Here is a 24,883-nt window from a genome sequence, read left to right on the forward strand (position 1 = left end):
ATGTTTCTTGTGGAAGAACGACGTTGAAGAATAGTTGGAGTTCTGAGAGAAACTTTTAATTGAAAAGAGCGCGTTGCTGTAAATGTCTGGCGCATTGAAAGTATCACATGCTCCAAATAAACCGCTTCTTAACCAGCTTTGTGTTCATTTGGTTCGAATCTGTATACTCTCCGTGGAACCACAAATCACTATGTATGAATATGTGCATACCACCTCACTAGTCAACGATAAAACAAATCTTTCTTCTATAGTTCTAGTACCACTCCACTTCTGGATTTTTCAGAGAATCGCAATCGCACCGCCAAAGTACCTCTTGCGGCTCCGGTCACTGAGTCTTGGTTTCCCTTTTGCTTCGTCATCATGCAAGATAAATTCTGTATGGAACCCTCATAAAAATGTTTCTCAGAGCCAGGACATGTCCGCTTCGCGCTTAAACGATCTTTTGCCTACGGTGGACACGCAACGTTGCCTTCCAGCTCATTCGCTTGGGCTCTCTCAAATGGGAAGATATCGTCGCAATCAATGCATCTCGTGCGGGGCTAAAGAGGCCATCGCAGGTCTTCGAACATGCCTCCGACCATGCCTTGCCGAAGCAATTACCTATACAGTATGTCCTAAGGAGGTTCATCGTTCTCGATGCACAAATATCGGACTCTGCCTATCAATTGCCGGGACGCAGCATAGGAGACGCGCTGGAAGAGAACCTGGTCTCCTTCAGTAATCACGAAACTTTTTAAGAGTATGCCGGGATGCGGTTCGCAGGTTACTAACTGTTTCGGAATTAGAGATCATTGCGATTTTCAGTTGGAGATCTTGTCGAGACGAATACGGTTTTAACAGGGACCTTCATGTGCGCAATTTGAAGCCACTGGATGCGTCTCCCCCATGTATACACGTTACAAATTTAAGGTCACCTTGTATTTCTCCTCAGAAGTAACGTGATATCCTGCAAGCGCCAAATCTTTTATGTCTTAAGTTCTCCTCAGAAGTAACCTTGCGCGAAATTCACTTATAATGCTGGTAGTTCTGAAATAAGTGAATATAAGTGGAATAGAAAACGATAAAAAACTGATCTTATGGATGGCAAGCTGGTGCTTGCGAGAGGGACCTTCTGTGTCTCTGACCATTTGAAAGAAGAGGTGGTTTTTTTGGGATCTTTGAACTTTCTGAGGATGATTTCTGAACAAAATTTCGAGTTTTCCAGGTGTCCCTACAAGTTCATTTTCTATGCACATTACGGACCTACTGTACGCAGGCTCATCATTCGCAATTTTTTTCTTTCCTTCATTGCTCCTTGTAGTTTAGTAATTCCTGCAATGCATAATGCATTCATCTTTTTCTCATTTCCTCGTAAACGCAGAATTCTCTGAGTCTCCACCGCCAGGAGAGCATCTGGGGAAGTTGTATTCGTCTCCACAAACGGAGGAATGGACTGGGGAGAGGCTTCGTCGAGTCTTGATGGGCGTATGACTGAACACGTAATGTCTCGTAGGCATCCGCAGAAAAATCTTTTCGACTGATTCTTTGCCGTGGTTTAGCGTTGACGTGTGATGTGTTCCTTTTTTTCACTCCCACGAGTTAGAGGAACAATGACGTCGCACAACAAAAAGACTAGAAACAGAAGCCGTAATAAAACATAGTTATCAACCTTAAGTCCCTGTTTCGCTTAGTGCGACATAACAATGGACGTTTTCTATAAACGCCTCAAAATGAACTCAATAATTTGGGTGCGACCTGGACGCAGTTGTGGGAAGTTGTGAACCAGAGAGAGCATGTGTTGAGGCAGTGTCACGTGCTTAGTCATTTGAACACATCCGGTCACTAGTATGTGTGTAGCCGGATGAAGTTTTAGTTGAACGTGTCGCCTCGAACTCCTAGGAAATATTTTGGTCGATACTATGAATTGTTTCTCTAAGCTAATTCTGGGTTAGGGCAGGCTCAGAAAAGCAATGTCATTGTTTCTTAGCGCAGGGAATTCCCACTCTTTATTAGAGGTGTGGTTGAATTCGGTCTCGAAGACTTACAGACACAGTTTTTGGAAGGCGTTGATCGTCCGGGTTCTATAGAACGAAAAAACTTGTGATTGTCCGCACAAAAAATAACGAAAACACAGTGTACGCAATAAAAGGAGACAAGCGATTCAAAATCTTGGCATTTATTTTAATTTCCCTTCCTATCCTAAGACTTTGCACAATTTCACCTCTGAGAATTTCATCACATTCTTCCCTGTGAAGTAACTGACGATGAATTCTCCGAGCAGTTCCTAACATAATTATTTTTCTTCATCACTATAAATTGTTGAAATGACTATTCCTAGCGTACATACTCAAGCTCCTAATGTTCTATATTGTCCAGAAATGGAGGACATATTGGAAATTCGTCCTCAAATCCTAACAATTCTCTCTCAGTAATTCGACTTCTAATTTCCCGCAGTTCAGGTCTTTCACACCTCAAATGGTGGTTCGTACCGAGCTGGACAACGAACTTTTTGCTGCTAAAGGAGTCGCTCCCTTACGGAGAGGATGTTGTAGTTGTTAATTAAGTTCACACGTGAATCTGAATCTCATTTGTTACCGGGCACGTTATGGATGAATTTCCTACCATGGAATTTGACCGCCAACACCTTACTTTTGTTGTTCGGGTAATCTCTGTCTTCACGCTCGATTAAGTCATCTTGTCAAAACAAAATCACTACAATGATTACTACAAGCTGGTCTCTCACTTTCACCACCTTCTCATTTTCTTTACACGCCGTCCTCCTCAACTAAGAAACCATTCTCACGTTCACATCGCCTTCACGTCCTTCCCCAATTAGTTTACGCGCTCCAACTTCAGATACCGCTCCAGAACGCCTGCGCTGCCAAATCGTTTTCGAAGTTGCGCATTTACGGCGTTGTGCCTCGGTCCTCGTATCTCTGTCTTTCGGTTCTTGTAGCAAAAGTTGGATTAGATGATTCTGACGTAAGATGAAAGTTTAGAGATGGATGAAGACGTGCCGAATGTATTCCTCTTCTATCCTAATTTGATAGGATATGGACGCATTGTATTGGCTGTTGTTTCTTTCTATACAATGGCCGAAAGCCCCTTTATTGCTCTGTTTTGGTGAGTTTATGGTATTTCAATGGATTTCTCTTCGTTCTGGAGCTGCTACATAGTTTCATCAAATAAGTCGGTTTAAATCGGTTTTGTGTGATTTTGTGTTCGTATGTAGACGAGAAAAAGCTGGATAGTATTACTGATTTATATCTTCTTTAGAACTGCAGTAATTCAGTTTTGATCACTAGTAGGAAGCAAACGATGAACGAGTTTGCTAGCCTCGTTTGTGTGTATTCGTGGGCAGAAACCAACGAAAAAAGGGATTTGAGCAAGTATTGAAGCTACTCATGCTCTTATTAATTCACCAGCTGAAGCATCTTTCCATCTAGACTTGACATATCTATTTATAGAAATTATCTTTCCTAGTGTTCCTTTTTTCTAGTTATGCTCTAAGTGCTGCTTTGGATGCATTTGACGGCTGGGCTGCTCGCACCTATAATCAGAGCAGCAGATTTGGTGCTATGCTCGATCAGCTCACAGATAGATGCGGTACGATGGCGCTATGTATGGCATTGTGCAGATTCTATCCATCGTGGATGTTCTGGATCCAGGTACTGTGAAATAGCGCTAAGACGCTCTGTTTCTATCTTATTTTCAAACTTCTAGATGAGCACAGTAATTGACGTTGCTTCGCACTGGCTTCATCTTCATGCCACTGATTTGACACGTGCTGACTCCCACAAAAAGAGTGATAATCCGATACTACATCTCTACTATACAAATCGTTTGTTCCTGGGATTCATGTGCGCTGGGAATGAGGCGTTCTACTTGATCCTTTATATACGCGCCTTTTGGTCTGGTCCTGCAATTTTCAACGTTTATCTGCTTTCGTATCTTGCTGCTGTTGCTTTTCCTATAGCGTTTGTTAAGTCAATAATCAGTCTGGTTCATTTGGTGACTGCATCTCAAACCATTGTAAAGTACGACACCGATGTTATCCTGGCTAAACGCCGACAAACTGTTAAGAAGGACTGATTTAGGCAGTCCTTCACTCCACGCAGGAACTTACGTTCGTTACGGTCTCTTTATGATCTTGTATTCTCATTTTCATTATTCTTGGGCTTTATCACTACTTTACTTATCTTAAAGCGGTTGAAATTTCTCGTTCCCCGAGAGTCGACTTCATAAGCTTCCCCTTTATTTTTGTTTTCTTCTTCATTGATGCACTCTCTTTACTTTCTATGTTCTAAAGTTTATAATAATAGAATAATAATTCATAGTAGAAGAACTATTGCTACCATCCTGTTAATTAGTCATTCGATTCAGCTCCGACAATGTTGGGAAGGCTCGCGAGTTTGTTCTGCTAACCACCCTTCTAATGGATGTATTAGTATAGAGTTATTAACATGGAATATTATTTGACCTGTGATAGTGGTTGTGAATATTTGGTAGTTGTTCAATGTTATAAATAGTTTTATTCTTTTTTAACTCTACTACCATTCACTGGTTTACGGCATATGTTCATACCTGATGACATTTTGATGTAGTTGGCATGTAATAGTTTCGTGTTGAGTGTCTGTCCTTTGAATTTGCTGCAGATACGTCTGAATTCAGGCATAGAACTATTGCTGCAAGATGGCTGATGAACTAGCACGTGTGCAACAATATGAGTATCGCCAAGTTAGCATTTTTATTTCATCCTTGTTTGTACTTCTGTGTTTGGTCCTTCGATTCTTATATTCATATTCAGAACTCAAACTTGGTACTACAAGTTGACTATAACCTTACCGACCGTCGTGGGCGAGAGGAACCCACAGGTGAGGTACTGCCTCTCTCTGATCGTGTTCTGAAAGGTATGAAAATGGGTGATAAATACATGCGAACCAAAGCTCCAATCCATGAGCAGAAAAAGAAGAGGTTCTTTCATTTAACTTCTTTTTCTGATCACTGTCTGAGAAAGCTTGCGCACTTGATTCCAGAAAGAAGAAGGCAGATGAGGAGGATTTCCGAATCATGTCGAAGTCGGTCATTGGTGATAACACAGAACTTATGGGAAGCTATAAACCACGAACACAAGAAACTAAGCAGACTTATGAGGTTATCTTGGCTTTCATACAAGAAGCTATTGGCGATCAGGTAAGATGATTCAAGCTAGTGATACGCTGGAATGAAACTGTGAGCAACGGTTCTGCTTGTAGCCTCGAGACATTTTGTGTGGTGCCGCGGATGAAGTGCTCGCGGTATTGAAATCAGAGAAGATCCGTGAAAAGGAGAAGAAAAAGGAGGCAAGTTTTGCTCTCATCACTGTTTCTCAGAGAATTTCGTATAATCATCTTTATTTGAGGTGGAACTGCTGCTTGGGCCTCTCACTGATGAAAGAACTGCTGTGTTAATAAATTTAGCAAGAAAAATCACAGATTTCTCAATGGAGGATGAACACAAAATGGAAATGGTTTGTAAAACCTACCAAAATTTTCTTCACAATGATTAACAACTATCTTTGTAATTTTTAGGATGAGCTGGATGAAAATGAAGGCGTAAATGTACACTTTGATGAGTCAGATGAGGAGCAGGATGCTGTTATAGATGAAATCAAAAGTATGCTGCTTCTACATGGATCTACTAATCTGTTACATGAGTAAAGATGAAAGATGCACTTACCGTTTCCATCTCTCTACTTGCATTTAGCTTCATTATTCAATTAGGCGTCCGGCGCTTTGCGCAGCAAATGAGGCATAGTCCTGCTTTCAGAATACCTAAATCGGGGATTCAGACATTTGAAGTAGATTGCAATTTTGTTCTACCAAGTGGTTTCATTAAAACTTTTAGATGTTGATGAAAGCTCAAGCGATGACGAAGGCGGAGAAGAAGCAGAGCACAATGAAACGCTAAAAGGAGGAGGCTTTGACGAGGTGAAGATGCAAACCTTTCTAATTTTAACGATATCACTGTCATCCAACAAATGTTTCGCTTTTCTATTTGTGCTTTCAGGAGGACCAAGGCACCAAAAAAGATGCGCTACACCCACGTGATATTGACGCTCACTGGATTCAGCGTTCACTTGCTAAGTTCTTCAACGATCCCATTGTTGCGCAACAGAAAGTAACCGAAGTTCTCGGTATTCTGAAAGTGTGTTTAACTAGTTCCTCGTTTTTGTCTTTACTCCTATTTTGAACTACTAGAAAGAGTCTATGCACCTTTATCTTGCATTTTTCCCGTTTTGTTCATATCTACTTTCTATCCTTAATATATTGGTATTTAGGATTCCGTGGACGATCGAGAATGTGAAAATAAACTCGTCCTCTTATTGGGCTTCGATCATTTCGATTTTATCCGCATTCTCCGTCAACACAGACACATGGTGTTGTACTGTACGTTGTTGAAACAGGCTCAGGATGAAGAAAAGGCTAAGGCAAATGTTTTAATATATACAGCATCAAATGAGATATGATTTTTGTAACTACCTTGTTCTAGATTGAAGAAGAGATGAAATCTCGCCCTGAGTTGCATCACATTCTAGCTCAGCTTCTTGAGACCGATGAAGCTGATATTGTTGAGGTAATGGGTCTACTCTTATCTTGCTCCTAAATTCCATATTTGCATCACAGACGGAACGCGCCAAACGAGAAAAGACCGCTCAAAGGCGAGCTGCCGCTGCCGCTGGTGAAGAGGCTGTTGCAGCTGGTCAGTGGCTAGCAGGCAGAAAGGTGCTAGACCTAGATGATCTGGCATTCTCGCAGGGTAGCCATTTGATGAGTAACAAGAGGTTAGTAGTTTGTTTTCATATGTGCTTTGCCTTTAACTTTATTGCAGCCTGTACTCTGTTAATTTTGGAAATGACTAATTATTTGTTGGATGAAATTTCTTGTTTCAGATGCGAGCTACCTGACGGATCTTATAGAAAACAAAAGAAGAGTTACGAGGAGATCCACGTTCCTGCTCTCAAACCGAGGCCATTTGCAGAGGGAGAAGTTAGTGTCTTGTTTGCGACATTGGCGCAGCAGCACTGCATTGGTTTGTTAACCTGATTTTTTTTAGAAACTAATTGATATAAGCGAGTTGCCAAAGTGGGCACAACCAGCATTCGATGGATTCAAATCTCTTAACAGGATTCAATCTCGTCTTTGCGAAAGTGCATTGAACAGTGACGAACATCTTTTGCTATGCGCGCCTACAGTAAGTTTAATGTATAATGTGTTACCCTTTTTGCTTGAGTGTGCTATTATTTTCAGGGAGCCGGAAAAACTAATGTCGCTCTTCTAACCATTCTTCATGAAATTGGGAAACATCTTAACGACGATGGGAGTGTGAAAGTGGATGAGTTCAAATGCATTTACATTGCACCAATGAAATCCCTTGTACAAGAGATGGTCGGAAATTTCACAAAGAGATTGGCTCCTTTCGGAATTACGGTACCTCTCGAAACTGATCAATATTCATGTTTCTTTTTTTTTCAATAACAATGAGTAGTTTCAGGTTGGAGAAATGACTGGGGATGCTCAAATGAGCAAGGAACAGTTCATGGCCACCCAGGTGATTGTATGTACACCTGAAAAATATGATATCGTGTCCAGAAAAGGTTGAACTTTCCACCCATCTAACGTTTTATTAACTGCTAAATAATGTTGTTTATAGGAGGAGAGCGTGCGTACAGTCAACTTGTTCGGCTCGTAATCATTGATGAAATCCATTTGCTTCATGATGATCGTGGGCCTGTTCTTGAAGCTATTGTAGTCAGGTAGAGAATTGTGCTCAGACCTTGGATGATATTCGATAGATTATGAAATGGATCGTTGACCGTAATGGTCATGGGGGTACTCAGTAAAGGAGACCGACCATTTGATTCAAAATCCAATAGATTCAATTTAAGAAAGTTCTGATCTTTCCCCTTATTAATAACATTTCTTTAATGTTAATTTATTAATGCTGTTCAGGACTCTGCGACAGGTGGAGCAAACGCATGATGATTGTCGCCTTGTTGGTTTGTCAGCAACCCTTCCTAATTACCAAGATGTCGGAACATTCCTTAGGGTAAAACCCGAGCATTTGTACTATTTTGACAACAGCTATCGACCTGTACCGTTGGAGCAACAATATATCGGTAATTGTCTAGAATGTTTTTTTTAATGGACGCTTGCGGGATGCAAAAGAAAATGACTTTTTATTTTTAGGTGTCACTGAGAAGAAGGCTCTTAAACGATTCCAAGCAATGAATGAAGTGGTTTATGATAAAATCATGGAGCACGCTGGTAAAAGCCAGGTTAGTTCCACCGCTTTCGTAGGGGTTTTTCTGTTTGTTTTGAACGATTTATCTCAGGTTCTTATATTTGTGCACTCACGTAAGGAAACGGCAAAAACTGCTAAAGCAATCCGTGATGCTTGCCTCGAAAAAGATACGTTGAGTGCTTTCATGAGGGAGGGAAGTGCAAGTACGGAGATCCTTCGAACAGAGGCCGAACAGGTAACAATTTCGTCACTGTTTTGTCTTCTGTGAAAGTGCTGTTTTCTGGCTTCGCAATTCCAAGGTTTAGGTGAAAAACCACGACTTGAAAGATCTTCTTCCTTATGGATTCGCGATCCATCACGCTGGTATGAATCGGCTTGACCGTACTCTTGTTGAGGATTTGTTTGCAGATAAACATATACAGGTATATTTTTCGTTGTTTATACTTGTCTGTTGCACTCACTCTGCACACAGATTAAATGGCTTGAAGATAATTTATTCATTCTCCTCTTATTCATAAAGGATGAATTGTCTGGTGTTAATCAATCCGCTTGGGATGCGCCCCCACGTTCACTTTAATTCAGAATCGCTTGAGGTTTACGAACGTGTAACTGGCCTATACAATGACTTGTAGGTTCTAGCCGATGTGTCAAATCAGTGTTTTTACCCTCCCAGACAAGTCTGGTACCAATTTACCCCGGCGGGATGAGGGGCTTGATAGGCACTAGGGCTGATTTGAACCTCCGGTCGATTGTGCAGGCAGCGTGTCATTGCCGTAGGTAGGATCTGAAATATCTTGTCAGATCTTATCATATGAGCACAAAGTTCTTGCACACAACACAGTGGCAGAAATTTTGGATTACAAATAAACAGCAGTGTGGCCCAGTCGGCTGTAAAGGTTTGTTGTAGCCACACTCGAAATCGTCCTAGTGCCAGCCAAGCCTTTGATCCCTCCGGAGTCGATGAATTGGTACCAGATTTGTCTGGGAGGATAAAAAAACACTGACTGACACATCTGCTAGCCACCGCCAGTCATTGTGTAGTTAGAGGTTCCGCTTCCTGCACGATCGATCGGAGGTTCGAATCCGCCCTAGTGCGCACGAAGTCTTTCATCCCTCCGAAGTCGATAAATTGGTATCAGACTTGTCTCTGAGGATAAAAACACTGATTTGACACATCAGCTAACCGCCACAAGTCATTGTATAGGCCAGTTACTCGTTCGTCAACCTCAAACGATTCTGAATTGAAGTGAACGTGGTGGTGCATCCCAAGCGGATTGATTAACGCCAGACATTTTATTCTTTATTTTTTATCCATAGGTCCTGTTTTCCACTGCCACATTGGCATGGGGTGTCAACCTGCCAGCACACACGGTCATCATTAAAGGAACTCAGATCTACAATCCAGAAAAGGGAAGATGGACCGAGCTAGGAGCGCTTGATGTTATGCAGGTAATTGATTTTAGACACTTTTTTTATCGTCTGTCCTACTGTTTTCCTTTCCAGATGCTTGGTCGAGCTGGTCGTCCTCAGTACGATTCGAAGGGTAAAGGTATTCTAATCACAAACCACTCCGAGCTGCAGTTCTATCTCTCCTTGATGAATCAACAAGTATGTGGTCATTGTTTTTCTCATCACAATTATGGTTATGGTGTTAATAGAGAGAGTTTAAGAATACCACAGGTCCTTGTTACTGCTGGAAACATTTGATTACTTTGTGAATAATTATGAACCTTGCTCTTTCACCTACTGCTTTTCATTTTATTTTCAGCTCCCAGTAGAAAGCCAAATGATCGCTCGTCTTCCTGATATGCTCAATGCGGAGGTAGTTTTGGGCACAATTAGTAGCGTAAGCGATGCTATGTCCTGGCTTGGCTACACATATCTTTATATCCGTATGTTGAAGTCTCCGACGCTGTATGGTATCCCAGCCGACCAAGCGGTTTGTTTTGCTCTTCTTCTCTTTTTTCCTGACGTTCTGCTATATTAACTTCAACAACATTGTGATCAGCTACTAATTTATATGTGCACTTATAGTGAATGTAGCAAGTTCTATTATTTTCTGTCATTCCCCCCCCCCAATTACAGTTCTCTTCCTTTATTTTCTGGATTTCAACCGATTTTCGTGCTCATCACATTAATCCAGGAACTTATTTTTCTTTATTGTTTTCTAGCAATCTGATCCTCTTCTGGAGCAGCGGCGTGCAGATTTGATCCACACAGCATGCTTGCAACTTGACAAGGGCAACCTTGTTAAATATGACAAGAAGAGTGGACTTGTCCAGGTTGGTTTACTTGATGATTATTCTGGCTTCCGGTCCTCTTGCTTTTTTTGAAGATCTTTCTTGAATGAGTGGTTTTACTCAATATTTTCAGAAAATTGTTAGTTTGTTGCAGCTTTCCGTGCAACTTATCAACATTTCTTCGGAAAGATTGTGTTTAGGCAACCGAATTGGGGCGTATCGCTTCCCACTATTATTGTACCTTCGAATCAATGCAAACGTATAATCAGCTGCTAAAGCCGACTGCTACAGAGATCGATCTATTCCGCATATTCTCCCTTTCTAACGAATTCAAAAATATTGCGGTTTGTTTCGTCATCACGTCATTCCCTTTTTTCATTTTGAAATACATAAATTGTTAGGTATGTTCCTTTTTTAGGTGCGTGAGGAGGAAAAGCTTGAGCTTCAAAAACTCGCAGAACATGTTCCCATTCCGATTAAGGAAAGTTTAGACGAGAGTAGTGCAAAGACAAACGTGCTTCTACAGGTGACATATTTCTGGAAATAGCAGTAGATTTGCCCAGTACGAGGCTAGAGGGATCTGATAGTGCTGGTAGTATGTTTGATATCCGAAGATCTGAGCAGTCTTTTAAGGCTTACATATCGCAGCTGAAGCTCGATGGATTTGCATTACAATCCGATATGGTTTTCATTGCTCAGTCAGCCGGGCGGTTGTTTCGTGCTCTGTACGAGATTGTCCTATGGCGTGGATGGGCCGCGTTAGCTTTGGTTCGTATTAAAAATTTATGAAATGTTTTGAAATGTTTCTTATGATTCGTTTAAGAAGGTCCTGAGCTTGTGTAAGATGGTCACCGCCCGCCAGTGGCAGTCTCTGAATCCATTACATCAATTTAAGAAAATACCAACAGAGGTAGTTTTGGATTTTTCAGCATTCTTGTATTTCTGTCCAATTCATTCAATTTTTAGATAGTTCGTAGTATTGACAAGAGGAACTACTCCTTTGAGCGTCTTTACGATCTGGACCAGCATCAACTCGGAGAACTTATAAGAATGCCCAAGATGGGCAAACCGCTGTACAAGTTCATTAGACAGGTGCTTCTTAATGTCCTACATAGGCTTGATGTTGAGGAATAGTTTTTCTGTGTGGGAAAGAAAGCAAAGTAATTTCAGTTCCCCAAACTAGAAATGACAACACTCATTCAACCCATCACAAGGACCACCCTACGCATTGAGCTGACTATAACGCCGGACTTTCAGTGGGATGAGAAGTAATATTCAGTCACGTATTCGTATAACGTTTCTATTTTATTTTTGGACTATGTATTTGAAGGGTTCATGGTAGTGCTGAAGGTTTTTGGATATTCGTAGAGGATGTTGACGGGGAACTTATTCTTCATCACGAGTACTTCCTCCTTAAGCAGTGAGTCCATTCCAGTTTATATCTACATGCAAATGTTAAAGGATTCATTTTTAACTTACGAAGATATATGCCGTCTCAGGAAATTCTGCACCGAGGAACATGTTGTCAAGATGTTCGTGCCTGTGTTTGATCCCCTACCCCCACTCTACTTTGTCCGTGTTGTTTCCGACAGATGGCTTGGTTCAGAAACGGTGAAGTTACACATAGTTCCCTTCCTCGATAGATGCCATGTTTTAAATACGAACATTAAGGTCCTTCCAATTTCTTTCCGTCATCTTGTTCTTCCCGAAAAGTATCCTCCTCCAACCGAACTCCTCGATTTACAACCACTGCCCATATCTGCACTAAACAACAAACATTTCGAAGCAGTTTTCCAGGCAAAGGAAATAAAGATTTTCAATCCAATACAGACACAAGGTTTGCGCGATGAATAGAATCATTTCGATAGTTTTCAGTGAAAGCAAACACCTTTTTTTGTTGTAGTTTTTCGAACTGTGTATGAAAGCAATGACAACGTGCTAATTGCTGCTCCCAATGGTTCTGGGAAGACAGCTTGTGCTGAATTAGCAATTCTTCGTCACTTTGACAACAATCCTGATGCGAAATGTGTGTATGTCACGCCAATGGAAGATATGGCTGCTAAGGTTTCGGTTGTGATTCTCACTCATAGAAACGTTCTTTTTTAAGTACGTAAAACTTGTAGGTTTACAATGACTGGCAAGATCGGCTTGGAATTGCGCTTGATCGGACTGTGGTTCTTTTAACTGGTGAGCCATCGACCGATCTGAAGTTACTTCAACGTGGAAAGCTCATTATAGCCACTCCTGAAAGGTATTCGTCTAATCACTGCTATTTAAAGGCAGCATACCACGAATCTGGGGTGGTATGGATTTCAGGTGGACTATTCGTATACGGGATCGTAGATTATGGAGAGAAGGGTGATTCCGTCCATTTCTTGCCAATTGGCGTAAAAACGGCCCGGAAGATGCAGAGTGTGCACACGGCTGGCGGGCTCAAATCGGACTCGTTGTAGAAAATAGCGCGCCGGAACGCTCGAATCCGTATTTTCCTGGCCATTTTTTTTACGGGAATTAGGAAGAAATGGACGGAATCACCCTTCTCTCCATAATCTACGAGCCCGTATACGAATACTCTACCTACCACCACCGCAGATTCGTGGGGAGATGCCTTTAAAAGGCTATTCTATGTTCTTCAGTAACATGAAAAGTCCTTTTTCACAAATATTTATTACGTTGTTGCTTCCGTTGCATCTCAGTTGCATTTATTCTTTGATGTGAAGTCTATATCTTATCTGTCTAGTGTCTCTTTACGGAACATGAAACATTGAAACCTATCTGTTCCAAGATGGGGACACCACTTCTCGTTCTCCTTTAAAGTCTTTGTTATAGGTGGGATAACGTATCTCGTCGTTGGAAACAACGAAAGAATGTGCAGGCTGTGAAACTTTTTGTTGTTGATGACCTACACATGATTGGAGGAACTATTGGGGTAACTTCTGAGAATTCTATATTTCGTTCTCTATTTCCTCAGTGCTTCAAAGGCTTCTAACTAAGGTAATTGCTCTCATTTCAGCCCGTTCTGGAGGTAATATGTTCTCGAATGCGTTATATGTCCGCCCAACTGGATACGACTGTTCGTATAGTCGGTCTCTCGTCTTCTCTGACGAACGCTCGCGATGTGGGAGCTTGGTTGGGCTGCTCTGCTGCTGCAACGTTCAACTTCCTTCCCAACACACGCCCGGTTCCGCTGGAACTTTACATCCAAGTGAGCATCGTTTCAGTTTGAATTTCTTAAAATTTCAAATTATATTTTAAATTTTTCAATTGTCTACATCACCTCTACTCAGTCTCTGGGTTTTTTAAATGCCCAATTATGTGAATTGAAGCGATATGAGAAACCTCTTGGTTTGGATTTTAGAAGAAATAGAGTTTGGCTGAAGCAAAAAATGTAAGAATGTGTCCACTCATACGAGTAGTCTTATATGTTCCAGGGGAGGCTGTGTACTGGCTTGGTCATATGTTTAGTGAAAATTTTCTAGAGAACTAAGTAAGCGCTAGTGGTTTGCCTTTTTTAACGGTATCTAATTAGAGAGAAATTTAGCTGTCGTGACATCAGGTTTTTGCAAAAATCCCCTCTAAATTTCTGAATGTCCCATTCAAAAAATTAATCTCTATTCACCCATTCCACGGCGGTGTTAGCACAACTTTCTTCTCGATTCTTTCTTCCCACAAAGACTAGAACTGGGATTTAAAAAGTCGTCGAGTTCCTCTCTGACCTTCTCAGATTTGAATTTCTTTCCACCCAAGAAGCGCTAGATATGACCCTGTTCTCTTCTGTAGTGATAAGTGTCTTAAGAAAGTGGAGTCTCCTTTAGTAAGAGAAGAGAGAAAGACATGTACTGTTTTCTCTTGCAAGATCGAACTCTGACAACCCGTGGGCATCGACCGAGATTCTAAACCCTGCCAGTCTTTGCTAAGCCACCTTTTAATAAGTGGATAGTGATAGACAGGCATCGTCAGTTCTCTAGTGATAGCGAAGGGATCCTCGAAGGGAAAGGAAGGCGTGACGAAGATGAGTGTAGTCGGGTGACACTTGTGTACCGTTCTGAATGTAAGGAGCAAACTAATTTGTGAGAGTGTGTGGTGAGAGTACAGAGGGTGCACTCCTCGACCCCTGAACAACAGCACTTATGAGCGAGTGTAGGAAATACAGGGTCAAATACAGGTATGGTAAGAGATTTGGACAACAAAATGACTGAATAGCACACGTATTTTGGGACACATTACAATGGTTTCATGACTTGACATATTACTGTCGTTAGATGTGCCAATAGTTACATCTTTTTAGCTAAACTATGCTCTCATACGTGAGAGTTTCAAAGCAAACATCACAACAGGAAGAAATAACTTTGTTTTAAAAAGAAAACTTTAAATAAAAGACTCCAAAGAAATCCTGAAAATAGTATTCCTAGATAACGCCTGCTATTTCCTGATAGCCTTCATTGATCCTGAAGCCTAATACAAATTTTTTATAAAATGAAAACTTTTATTTTAGTGACTAGAAACTAGGAATCAGATCTAGTCATTTACAGGGTTTCAATTTATCTCACACAGCATCACGTCTTGCGGCAATGGTTCGTCCAGTATATCAGTCAATCAGTCGTCATGCTGGAAAGCTCAATCCAAAACCGGCTCTGGTGTGTCTACTTCGTGATCTTTCCAGTATTTTTTGGGCCATTTTCAGCGGTTACCTCCTCTTAAAGGTCTTTGTTCCTGGTCGTCGCCAGTCACGTTCTACTGCCATTGATATGTTGACAATGGCACATGCAGATGGAGCGCCACAGCGATTTTTGCACATCAATGAAAAGGACGAGATATTCGTCAAGTTACTGAATTCTCTTCAGGTATAGGAGTATCCATTCTGCAAGTTAAGCTTATAAAAAATGCTTCAACAGGACCCAACACTCCGGGAAACTCTACTCTGTGGAGTTGGATTTCTACATGAAGGCACTCACACTAAGGACTTCCAGATTGTTGAGAGGCTTTTTAATAGTGGAGCTATTCAGGTCAAATAACGACACGTTTTTCGTTTTATACATATATGCACCATCCTTTCATTTAATTCTTTTTAGGTGTGCATTGCCCCCCGCACAATGTGCTATCAAATCAATATGGCAGCCTATCTTGTAGTAATTATGGATACTCAGTTTTACAATGGAAAATATCACGTTTACGAAGATTATCCCATCGGAGATGTTTTGCATATGGTTGGTCTTGCTAATAGACCTGGGAGAGATCCTGACGGTGAGTAATAAATTTCAAATTACACAGGAGGTAGTTACGTGCACCAACATTCAAGAAAACTCTCTGAATAGTCATATATCTTGACCCTCTTTTACGGTGCAGGAGCTTCCTAACGAAAAGTACTAGTAGTGAATGAATGATTTGTGGACTAAGTAGAAACACGATTCACTCAATTTCAGTTCATTAGCGCCATTCAGCCATTGCTCTTAATTTTTTGTACAACTTCACTGCATTCATCGTTGTTTTAGTACAATACTTGGATTTTTTCCCGCGACTTTTGATTTCCAACTTTGTTTATTTGGTAGAATGTTTCAAAGTTCTGAGCGCGTTCTGCCAACCAGTTCCTACTTCTCTTCTGATGTGATGGAATTGTTCATGCATGTTCTAATACGTAAGAACACAATTTTTAAGCGATTTAAGCAAAGTGTATGATACGCTAATAGATGCTCATGTCCGCTCAAAATTATCTTTTAAATTAAATATTCTATTTACTTTCTACTATCCATAATAAGAATATTAATATTAATTCAGACCGAGTTTATTGCACTACATTTTTAACAAAATCCCGGAAAGAAATGAGTAAACCGAAAACTTAATTTAAAAAAATTTGGACGGACATGAGAATCTAGTAGCATATGATACACTGTGTTTAAATCACCTCAAGTGTGTGCCTGTAATACGGAACACTCGCTTGACCTTGCCGTTGCGCGAGCAGCGGTAAAAGTAGTGTCGCTTTGTAGCCACTCGCACAACACTGAACAATGAATTAGAGTACTTCACTTGTGCTATACCTTTCATTTACACACATTTAAGTAGTTCAGTTCAGCGTGCATATTTGATACTTGTTTATTATTTCGAATCTCCATCAAATAGAGGGGCTCCTAACATTAGACTCACCATCTTTTTTTTTGGCAAAACAAAGCAAAGTAAGGCGGTGAGCTTTGGCCCCTGTTGTTCCATTTATGCATAACAGTTTGTGAGGTGAACTATGTTTTTCCAGAACAGTTAAGTAATACAAGTTTCCCAGCGTCTTAACTTGTGAAAAATTGGATGGATTGCGACGTGGTAATTGTCGACGTGCGTTCCGTTTCCGGTTCCGGTATTAGATTAGGTTCTTCCTCATTTGCATTCATGAACATCTTCATGTATCACCGCTATTACCTTGAACAGTGAATCTTTTTTTCTCTTTCGGGATCTGTGTCTCTTCCTGCATTCTATCCTCCAGTTGCATTTTTTTGTGTCACGTCACTTTTCATAGTTTTAACATTAAGTGTTTTCAACGTGAATGAGAACGAGTCTGCAGTGATTCAATTTTAGTTTATCTTCACCCTGTTTTTGTTTATACCTCTCATGCACTAGAGCTTCATGCTTCTAGTGGGCCGCAAAATCCATCCATACTAGCTACGGCTTGATAGCTAAGTACTTCATTCTCTCTCAAATTTTCGTGCTGTTCTTGCGCTTTGTTTTTGTGGTGGACCCACCAGTAACATCTCTGCGATCTTTAGGAAGTACATCTAAAATAACTTCAATGCCTTTTTTTTGTGCTACTGTGCTCTCGGTCACCAAAGAGGGAGGGACAAGAAAGAAAGAAAATAACAAAAAAAAAGTAGTGATCCTAACCAATTGCTGTTTCACATCGAAACACAACATCGAGACTCGATTGTTTAGTTGACGTCTGAGTTAATAGTTACGTTATCAACGTTTAACGCGGCGAGAATAACTAATATCTGACTCAATATTGATGGCAAGAGAATAAACCGGATTTTCTTCAAGTTTTCCGTGGGAAAGACGAATTTTATTCAACTAATAATAATCTAAATGATGTATTATGTAACTTGTTTGTTGCATAAGCAGTCGGTGAATGGTTTTTCTGTCACTAACGGAACGTTGGCTTGTTTAAAAAGTTCCGCCGCGACACCTGCTTTTTCAGCAAAATGTGTGCTCATGTGCCAGTCATCGAAGAAGGACTTCTTTAAAAAGTTCCTTTACGAACCACTACCCGTTGAATCTCATCTTGATCATTGTCTTCATGATCATTTCAACGCTGAAATTGTAACGAAAACAATTGAGAATAAACAGGATGCGATCGATGTGAGTCTATAGGTTTTATTTTTCTATGATGATATAAATGTGTGATCTTAAAACATTCCTGTTGATATGTGAATTATCCAGTCCCAAACTGAACTCAAATGAACTTGAGAATAAGATCGAATTGATTGAACCGTGCACGCGTGGCCTAATGGAGAAGGCGCCGGACTCCGGATCCGGAAATGGGGGTTCGAGTCCCTCCGCGTGTTAAATCTTTGCAAATCCTGGGACAGGCTTTTCTATTTCACTTCTAAAATTGTCTTCTTCGTAGTACCTGACGTGGACGTTCCTCTACCGTCGCATGACGCAGAATCCGAACTACTACAATCTTCAAGAAATCTCGCATCGTCACCTTTCTGATGCACTTTCTGAGCTCGTCGAGAATACACTAAAAGACCTGGAAAATAGCAAAGTATGCAGTGCCATTTCTTTTCCTACATGAGAATCGGAAGTTCTTAATGCAAATTTCCAGTGCATTGCTATCAAAGACGACATGGACACAATGCCTCTGAATCTAGGAATGATCGCAGCTTACTATTACATCTCTTATACCACCATAGGTGATTATTTTGTTATATTTTTTAACTAAATTTTTTATTTCACATTTATTGATAGGTTTATATATTTCTGAATTGCTTAGCCGTAATTTTTTTTAGAACTGTTCTCCATGTCGCTGCAAGCAAAGACTAAATTAAGGGCGTTGATCGAGATAATTGCAAATGCTAGCGAGTTTGCATCTATTCCTATGCGGCATCGCGAAGACGTGGTTCTCAAACAGCTTGCTGCACGCCTGCCAGGACAGCTTAAGAATCAGAAATTTTCGGATCCTCATGTTAAGGTACAGACAGTTCAGAAATGTTTTCCCGTAAAATTTGTTTTCGAATGAACCACTTCTTGATAACGTTGTGCTCCTTGATCGATAACAGTATGTGTTAGTATTTCTGAGATAGTCTTAGCTAAGTGTTAAGGACTATGTGTTTCCTTTCGAAGTTATGTTCCGTAAGGATTTAATTATGGCAGTGACTTCTAGACAGCGTGATTTGTTTGGACTTTGGGTTTTTCAAAGTTACTGAGAATTCTACTGCGCATATCAACTATTTTGCTATTGGAAGCTAGAATTATGTGCATTGGGGCGGCTGATTAGAGTAGATATCGTTACGGGTTCTAGAATAAAACATCTTTTGAGTTGTCACTTTTTCAACTAGAAAATTATGATGATGGAAGACAACTCCTACTATTTCTGAATATTTTTTTAGGTTAATTTGCTCATACACGCACATCTTTCGCGTATACAACTTTCGGCAGAACTTAGCAAAGATACGGATATGGCTGTACTCAAAGCTATTCGTCTTGTACAAGCATGCGTAGATGTGTTATCGAGGTTCGTTCGTGGTCTTTTTTATATTGTCTTAGAAATATGCGTATTGAACTACCTTGGATTTTAGCAATGGTTGGTTGTCGCCTGCTATTCATGCAATGGAGTTATCGCAGATGCTGACACAAGCGATGTACAGTAATGAATCCTACCTGAAGCAGTTACCTCATTGTAATAGTGGTCTATTGGAACGTGCGAAGCAAAAGGTTGGTAACATATTCGTACTTGTCGGGGAATTCGCTAATGATATTTGTGCTTTCAGAAAGTGGAGTCAGTATTTGAGTTGCTTGAGTTAGATGACGACGTTCGACGGGATATTTTGCGTATGGAAGACGTACAACTAGCTGATGTTGCCAAGTTTTGCAACAACTATCCATCAATAGAAGTTGAACATGAGTTGGAAAGTGATTCTGTTAATATGTAAGTTTCTTTTTATTCCTCGCTTTTTTCAATCATCATGGAAGCCATTTATTAAAACTGATAATTCCAGTGGCGACACGCTACTGGTGAACGTAACTATGGAAAGGGAGAACCATATTAACGGTCTGGCACCTCCAGTCGTAGCGCCTTTGTTCCCGCAAAAGCGAAAGGAGGAAGGATGGTGGCTTGTTGTCGGTGACCCAGCCGCGAATGCTTTATACTCCATTAAAAGGTCCACTCCTAATCTGGTGGCTTTTACAGGGCTTTGAATTTTCTCCGATGGCTTATTTCAGGTTAACAATTAACGAAAAGGCGAAAATGCAGTTGGATTTCGTAGCACAGTCCGCAGGTCGATTTGAGTACAAATTGTATTTCATCTGTGATTCGTACCTGGGAGCGGATCAAGAGTTTGACTTTTCAGTGAAAGTCGAAGGTATTATCATGAATATATTTGGGTTGATCTTTTTGTGAAAACCATTCAGTTCAAGGGTTTGGTTGTTCCATTGCTATAGTTTCAGATCACAGCCGAAGCAGGAAACGAAGGAGAGATGACGACTAAGATCTCACGATCGCTAGCCACTATCCAAGACCGTTGCTCTCAAGTTGTTCTCATTTTGTTATTGATATAACCAGTGTATTTGCTTGTACAAAACAGGTTACTGTCTTTGGTAGATCGGATTTATCATTGTTGTTGTTGTATTGCAATTTGTGGTTGCATTTTCTATGTGAAGGATAAAGTGTCTGGCGTTAATCAATCCGCTTGGGATGAACCTCCCACATTCACTTCAATTCAGAATCGTTTGAGGTTTACGTAGGAACGTGTAACTGGGCTATACAATAATTTGCGGGCCTGGCCGATGTGTCAAGTCAGTGTTTTTATCCTCTCAGACAAGTCTATTAGCAATTTATCGACCCCGGAGGGATGAAATGCTTGGTGAGCACTAAGGCGGTTTCGAACCTCCGATCGATCGTGCAACAATGGAACGCAACGATGACATACACAGCCGACAGTCGGCAATTTTATGGACAAATTTGTCCACCTAATGACTCTCTTTCTGAGTGCACGCATTATATTTCTCCACATATGTACTTTGCGCAAGATGTAGTGAACTTGTTATTGTTGGTTAGTAGTTACCACATTTCGAAGCACATTGATTGGTTTGGGACAAAGCATTTCAATTGCGAGAAGCGATCTCTCTTTGGAGCTGAGCACTTTGAGTGTGCTTGCAATAATGCAAGAGATTGATGATGTAGAAGAAAAGAGCGAGAACATCCAGCTCACTATCGTAAATTGTTCTTCTTTGTTTTAACAACGTTCTGGAGATCTGGACGCCTTTTAAGCAGGACTTATGTGCTGCCAGCGATACCTGAACGTTCAAAAAGGTGTGACTAGAGATCCCATACAACCTGTAAGTCAAAGAGAGGATACAGAGTTGTACCATCTATCACTGAGCGAAGAGAAAGGACGCTGCAGCATACGTCAAGTTAAGTATAATATAAACAATAGGATAAGACATGTGAAGCGCTTTGACGAAAACGCTTGGAAGGTAATGTGAACGATTTGGTCTCACGAGATATGAATGGCATAGGGCAAAACTCGATAGCGATATGTTTTCAGAAATTCTTCCAAAGGAGTGTGTGGCGCTAGTAGAGTCTCTTGAACGGGCAGAAACTACTAGGCGAAAAAGATAAATAGTATTGTTGCCGATGCCTGCTCGAGTGAATTGAGGAGCAACAAGCGGACAAGTGATAAGAGAGATCACTTCCCCTCGGTTTATTAGAAGTGAGGATGAGATCGTATTATTCTTCTTTATCAAGTTGTATTCTTGCTGTTCAACCGCTGTTGAGACAAAAAAAAAGGCTAACGATGTTCATCACGATCTTTATAGGGAAGAAGTGACTCATCATTCTTACTGAGGTACCGAAAAAAATACCACTGATGTACCTACATTTCTACCACCTAATTGTTCTTATATATGTGCACTGATGTACTCGGGCGTGTATAAAGCAGGGTCGTTACGCCGCCTCATCGCAGAGCGTGCGTTGAGAACTTTTCAACAGGAGTCGTAAGACTTGGCAAAAGAGGAGAGAAAATGAAGAGAGCAAGGAGAAAAAGACGAGGGGATAGTCGATTTCAAGGGCACATATATTAAGAGATGCGAAATATTAGAAAAATAGATGGCGTGAAGTATTTTTTAAATTTCGCTGGCATAGTTCCACACCTTTTGGTCCATGCCTAGCTTGAGAAAATACTAACAAAGAATGGCATTGAAATTGGGATAAATACGCGGGGTCGTGAGTACGAAGACAAGAAAAAGAGAAAAGGGAAATATACAATGCGTTCTGAACAAACCTTTGCGATCTTGCTTTAAAGTGGGTTGATCAAGAAAATCTCGCCAAAGAGTGAAAACTATTGAGTAAAAGAGAAGGAATCAAAACAAGTGAATATCTGATATCCACAGTCAGTTGTCAATTTTGGGACAAACCATCAAATAACGAATTAAATACATCACATTGTAAATAACATAATAGAAGTTGTGAAGATAATGCAACGCATTATTTTCACAACTTCTATTATTCTTCTGGGGTGGTACGGCTTTCAGGTAGGTTATGCCTATACGGGGTCGTAGACTGTGGAAGAGAGTGATTCCGTCCGTTTCTCCTTATCAGTGGAAACGGACGACCTCGAAATGCTGTTTCTTATGACGTCCTTTGTTGCGCCCCCACCCAGGAAGAAATGGACGGAATCACCCTACTCCCCATAATCTACCACCCCGTATAGGCATAACCCACCTGGAACCCGTACCACCCCTCATTCGTGGGATGATGTCTTTAGGAATTTAACATGCTGTCATAACAATCAAATCTAAGCATTACAAATCTCTGTACTATTACTTTATTTACAAGATTTATTTATTTTATTATCATTTACAAGATTTATTTCAATTATTTCGTTATTTACAAGATTTATTTATTTTACTTTATTTACATTTACAAGTTTAGTTTATCCTCTATTCTTATATACGAAACATCGTATCTTTGAATTATAAACTCCTCAACTTTATCAGTGTGCTGATGTTGTAACCTAACACAATTGCTCGCATCTGTATAAAGTGTGCAGGTTTTGCATATTGCTCTGTCCAACCCTCTAGATCTACCACAAGAGCTCGCACAAAGTCCATCTGCTGTGTAGAATTGACTTTTCGGCTTTTCGACGCCAAGTGTTCTCAGGTCTCTCACTGATCATTAACGAGATGTTTAGACAAAGCGATGGCTTCTTGCCAAAGAATACACGCTCCTTCTGGGAGCGTGTATTCTTCATGTACAAATGCTGACGTACACTTGCATCGGAAGTGGCTATTAAAAATCTGATAATGCAAGCTAGGAAGTACGACATCATGGGATTGATCGAGTTGGAACGACGCCATTTGTAAAGCTTGAGAAGAACTTGTTCTTAGGAACATGCGACAATAGGGAAGTTGGTGGACTTGGTGGTATCGTGAACACGAGTATAGCCAAAAGCATTCACTCTTTTGAACAACTTCGTTAGGTTAGCCGGCTCTTGGGAAGATACCGCGATGGGTAACATCGACGAGGAATACGATCAGCTTGCTGAACTCCACGAATGCACGAGAGAGGACAAGCGACGCCTCCACGAATTCTTGAGCTAGTACACCAACATCGAGGCATGGAGTTCCGTGAACTGCATGCAACCAAGAATTTGCGTCTGAGCGCGCAAAGCTTTGCAGGCGATAAAAGGAGAGGTGAGAGCAGTAGCGTTGCCTGGAGCTGCAGAGGGGGAAGCCTCGGCTCGCTATATATGCCACTCGAGTTCTTTCCAGAACTCAAAAGAAAACGAACAACCATCATCTACGTCTCCTACTCTGACACTTTTGACAACAATGTCTGCTTGCCTCGTCATCATCTGAGGGAAGACGGACGTGTCATCGCAGGGGTTCTCATGTGCAAAGTATGGCATACTATCATGTCGGTAAGTAACCGTACGGCAACCGCCCTAACAGAATCACACCTACAAGTCTTACACGTAACCTGTCGGAATGCAAGATTCCTAAACAGTGGAAGACTTGCAAGAGCGTGCTGTTGTATAAGAAGGAGGCCAACGTTACATTGGCAAATATCTCCCGTCTGGTTACTATCTGTCATTTATAAGATCTTTACAAGAGTGATCTTAACAGAATTGAAAAAGTGTTAGGTGAAGGACAGCCATGCGAGCAAGAACGGCTTCGAAAAGGGTTCAGCTTACCACATACACACCGTTTCAAAACTCATAGAATTATCGCGACAGTACAAGATCCGGCTGTATTTCACTATCTTATATATATATATATACAAGTCTGATCGTCCGGCTTACGCCGGACTCTCAGACTTTGTGTGGTGTTCGCTTCGCTCACTTTCATCAACTAACCAAAATATACTTTTAAATTGAAATTCAAAAATTAGTGGTAGTGATATTTTCTGTAAATAATAAGAGTTCTGTTTTCATGTTGTTTTGTTATTTTCTTCTTTCTTTTTTAATGTATATAAAGACAAAAAATTTCATAGTTTTTTCTAAACGCGTCAGTTCTACATTTTGAGAATATTCAAACTTTAGCTTCAAACACTACTTCGGTTCGAATATAATATATATAAACAATTTTAAAGCATTACGCGAAGAATGGGTGTTCTCCCTATTTTCCTCAACAGCTATCAAGGAATGATGTTTAACATAAAATAATGTGAAGATCATCGTACTGATAAAGGTAACGTTCTTTGTCAAATTATGTAAGCTGTTGGCTACTATTTAAGCAGCCGGTTTCATTCGTGTTTCCATTTTCTGAAGAGCACAATACCAAGCTGAGGCAAACGTGCAAGGAAACAAACGCACGGAGGAGTCATAGAGGTGATGAACAACGCGCGCAGTAGCCACGGGTATCAAACGGCTGCAACGTGCCATTTAACTTCTGCGACACGCAAAAAAAAAATTACTGCAAAATAATACTGTACAACAGTTCCACGCTGTCCGTCGCACCCAATTTTACAGCTTTCGGGTTTTCAATGTGCTCCCCTCGCTTGCACAACTCTTCTTACTGCTGAACAGCACTTCTACTGAAATTACTCTGACCCTAAAGGTTTTTTAAATCAAAATTTCCGTTAACTGTTCCAGAATACCACACATATGTAGTAGAATGTAGGATGTAGAACATAAGCAACATGTGGATTTATTAAAAAAAAGACAGAAACGAAACAAAATAGT

General features: G+C 40.7%; 4 protein-coding genes across 5 annotated transcripts; 3 read left to right on the forward strand and 1 right to left on the reverse strand.

The window, feature by feature from the left end:
* Positions 1-415: 415 nt before the first annotated feature.
* RB195_019251 (uncharacterized protein) lies at positions 416-721 on the forward strand (the record flags this gene model as incomplete). Its single annotated transcript, XM_064187018.1, has 1 exon — positions 416-721. One exon carries the CDS (start codon positions 416-418, stop codon positions 719-721), a length of 306 nt encoding a protein of 101 aa, XP_064042899.1.
* A 2,259-nt stretch (positions 722-2,980) lies between these two features.
* On the forward strand, positions 2,981-4,071 carry RB195_019252 (uncharacterized protein; the record flags this gene model as incomplete). The annotated part of the gene is made up of 3 exons (XM_064187019.1): positions 2,981-3,102; positions 3,479-3,647; positions 3,703-4,071. The coding sequence occupies 3 exons, from the start codon at positions 2,981-2,983 to the stop codon at positions 4,069-4,071; spliced, it is 660 nt and encodes a 219-aa protein (XP_064042900.1).
* A 600-nt stretch (positions 4,072-4,671) lies between these two features.
* Positions 4,672-20,188, forward strand: RB195_019253 (uncharacterized protein; the record flags this gene model as incomplete). Of its 2 annotated transcripts, XM_064187021.1 has the most annotated exons (52): positions 4,672-4,716; positions 4,787-4,953; positions 5,016-5,172; positions 5,235-5,321; positions 5,381-5,488; positions 5,550-5,634; positions 5,866-5,948; positions 6,028-6,165; positions 6,299-6,448; positions 6,511-6,594; positions 6,645-6,802; positions 6,911-7,007; positions 7,075-7,212; positions 7,269-7,448; positions 7,513-7,615; positions 7,672-7,774; positions 7,971-8,137; positions 8,208-8,296; positions 8,354-8,497; positions 8,568-8,684; positions 9,580-9,711; positions 9,766-9,870; positions 10,031-10,084; positions 10,166-10,201; positions 10,434-10,544; positions 10,703-10,846; positions 10,921-11,028; positions 11,136-11,270; positions 11,326-11,412; positions 11,469-11,594; positions 11,673-11,770; positions 11,833-11,922; positions 12,002-12,113; positions 12,174-12,339; positions 12,406-12,566; positions 12,626-12,753; positions 13,332-13,431; positions 13,516-13,707; positions 15,035-15,139; positions 15,206-15,346; positions 15,398-15,508; positions 15,575-15,746; positions 17,677-17,837; positions 18,106-18,246; positions 18,307-18,394; positions 18,491-18,672; positions 19,091-19,215; positions 19,280-19,415; positions 19,472-19,629; positions 19,700-19,861; positions 19,923-20,062; positions 20,148-20,188. In XM_064187021.1, 52 exons carry the CDS (start codon positions 4,672-4,674, stop codon positions 20,186-20,188), a joined length of 6,348 nt encoding a protein of 2,115 aa, XP_064042902.1. The 2 variants fall into 2 exon arrangements, with proteins under 2 accessions (XP_064042902.1, XP_064042901.1); XM_064187020.1 differs by having other exon boundaries at positions 10,031-10,201.
* A 2,992-nt stretch (positions 20,189-23,180) lies between these two features.
* Positions 23,181-23,554, reverse strand: RB195_019254 (uncharacterized protein; the record flags this gene model as incomplete). The annotated part of the gene is made up of 2 exons (XM_064187022.1): positions 23,181-23,332; positions 23,494-23,554. The coding sequence occupies 2 exons, from the start codon at positions 23,552-23,554 to the stop codon at positions 23,181-23,183; spliced, it is 213 nt and encodes a 70-aa protein (XP_064042903.1).
* Between the last annotated feature and the right edge of the window lie 1,329 nt (positions 23,555-24,883).

This window comes from Necator americanus, chromosome II (genome assembly GCF_031761385.1).
Source record: "Necator americanus strain Aroian chromosome II, whole genome shotgun sequence".
In the NCBI taxonomy this organism is placed as follows: Eukaryota; Metazoa; Nematoda; class Chromadorea; order Rhabditida; family Ancylostomatidae; genus Necator; species Necator americanus.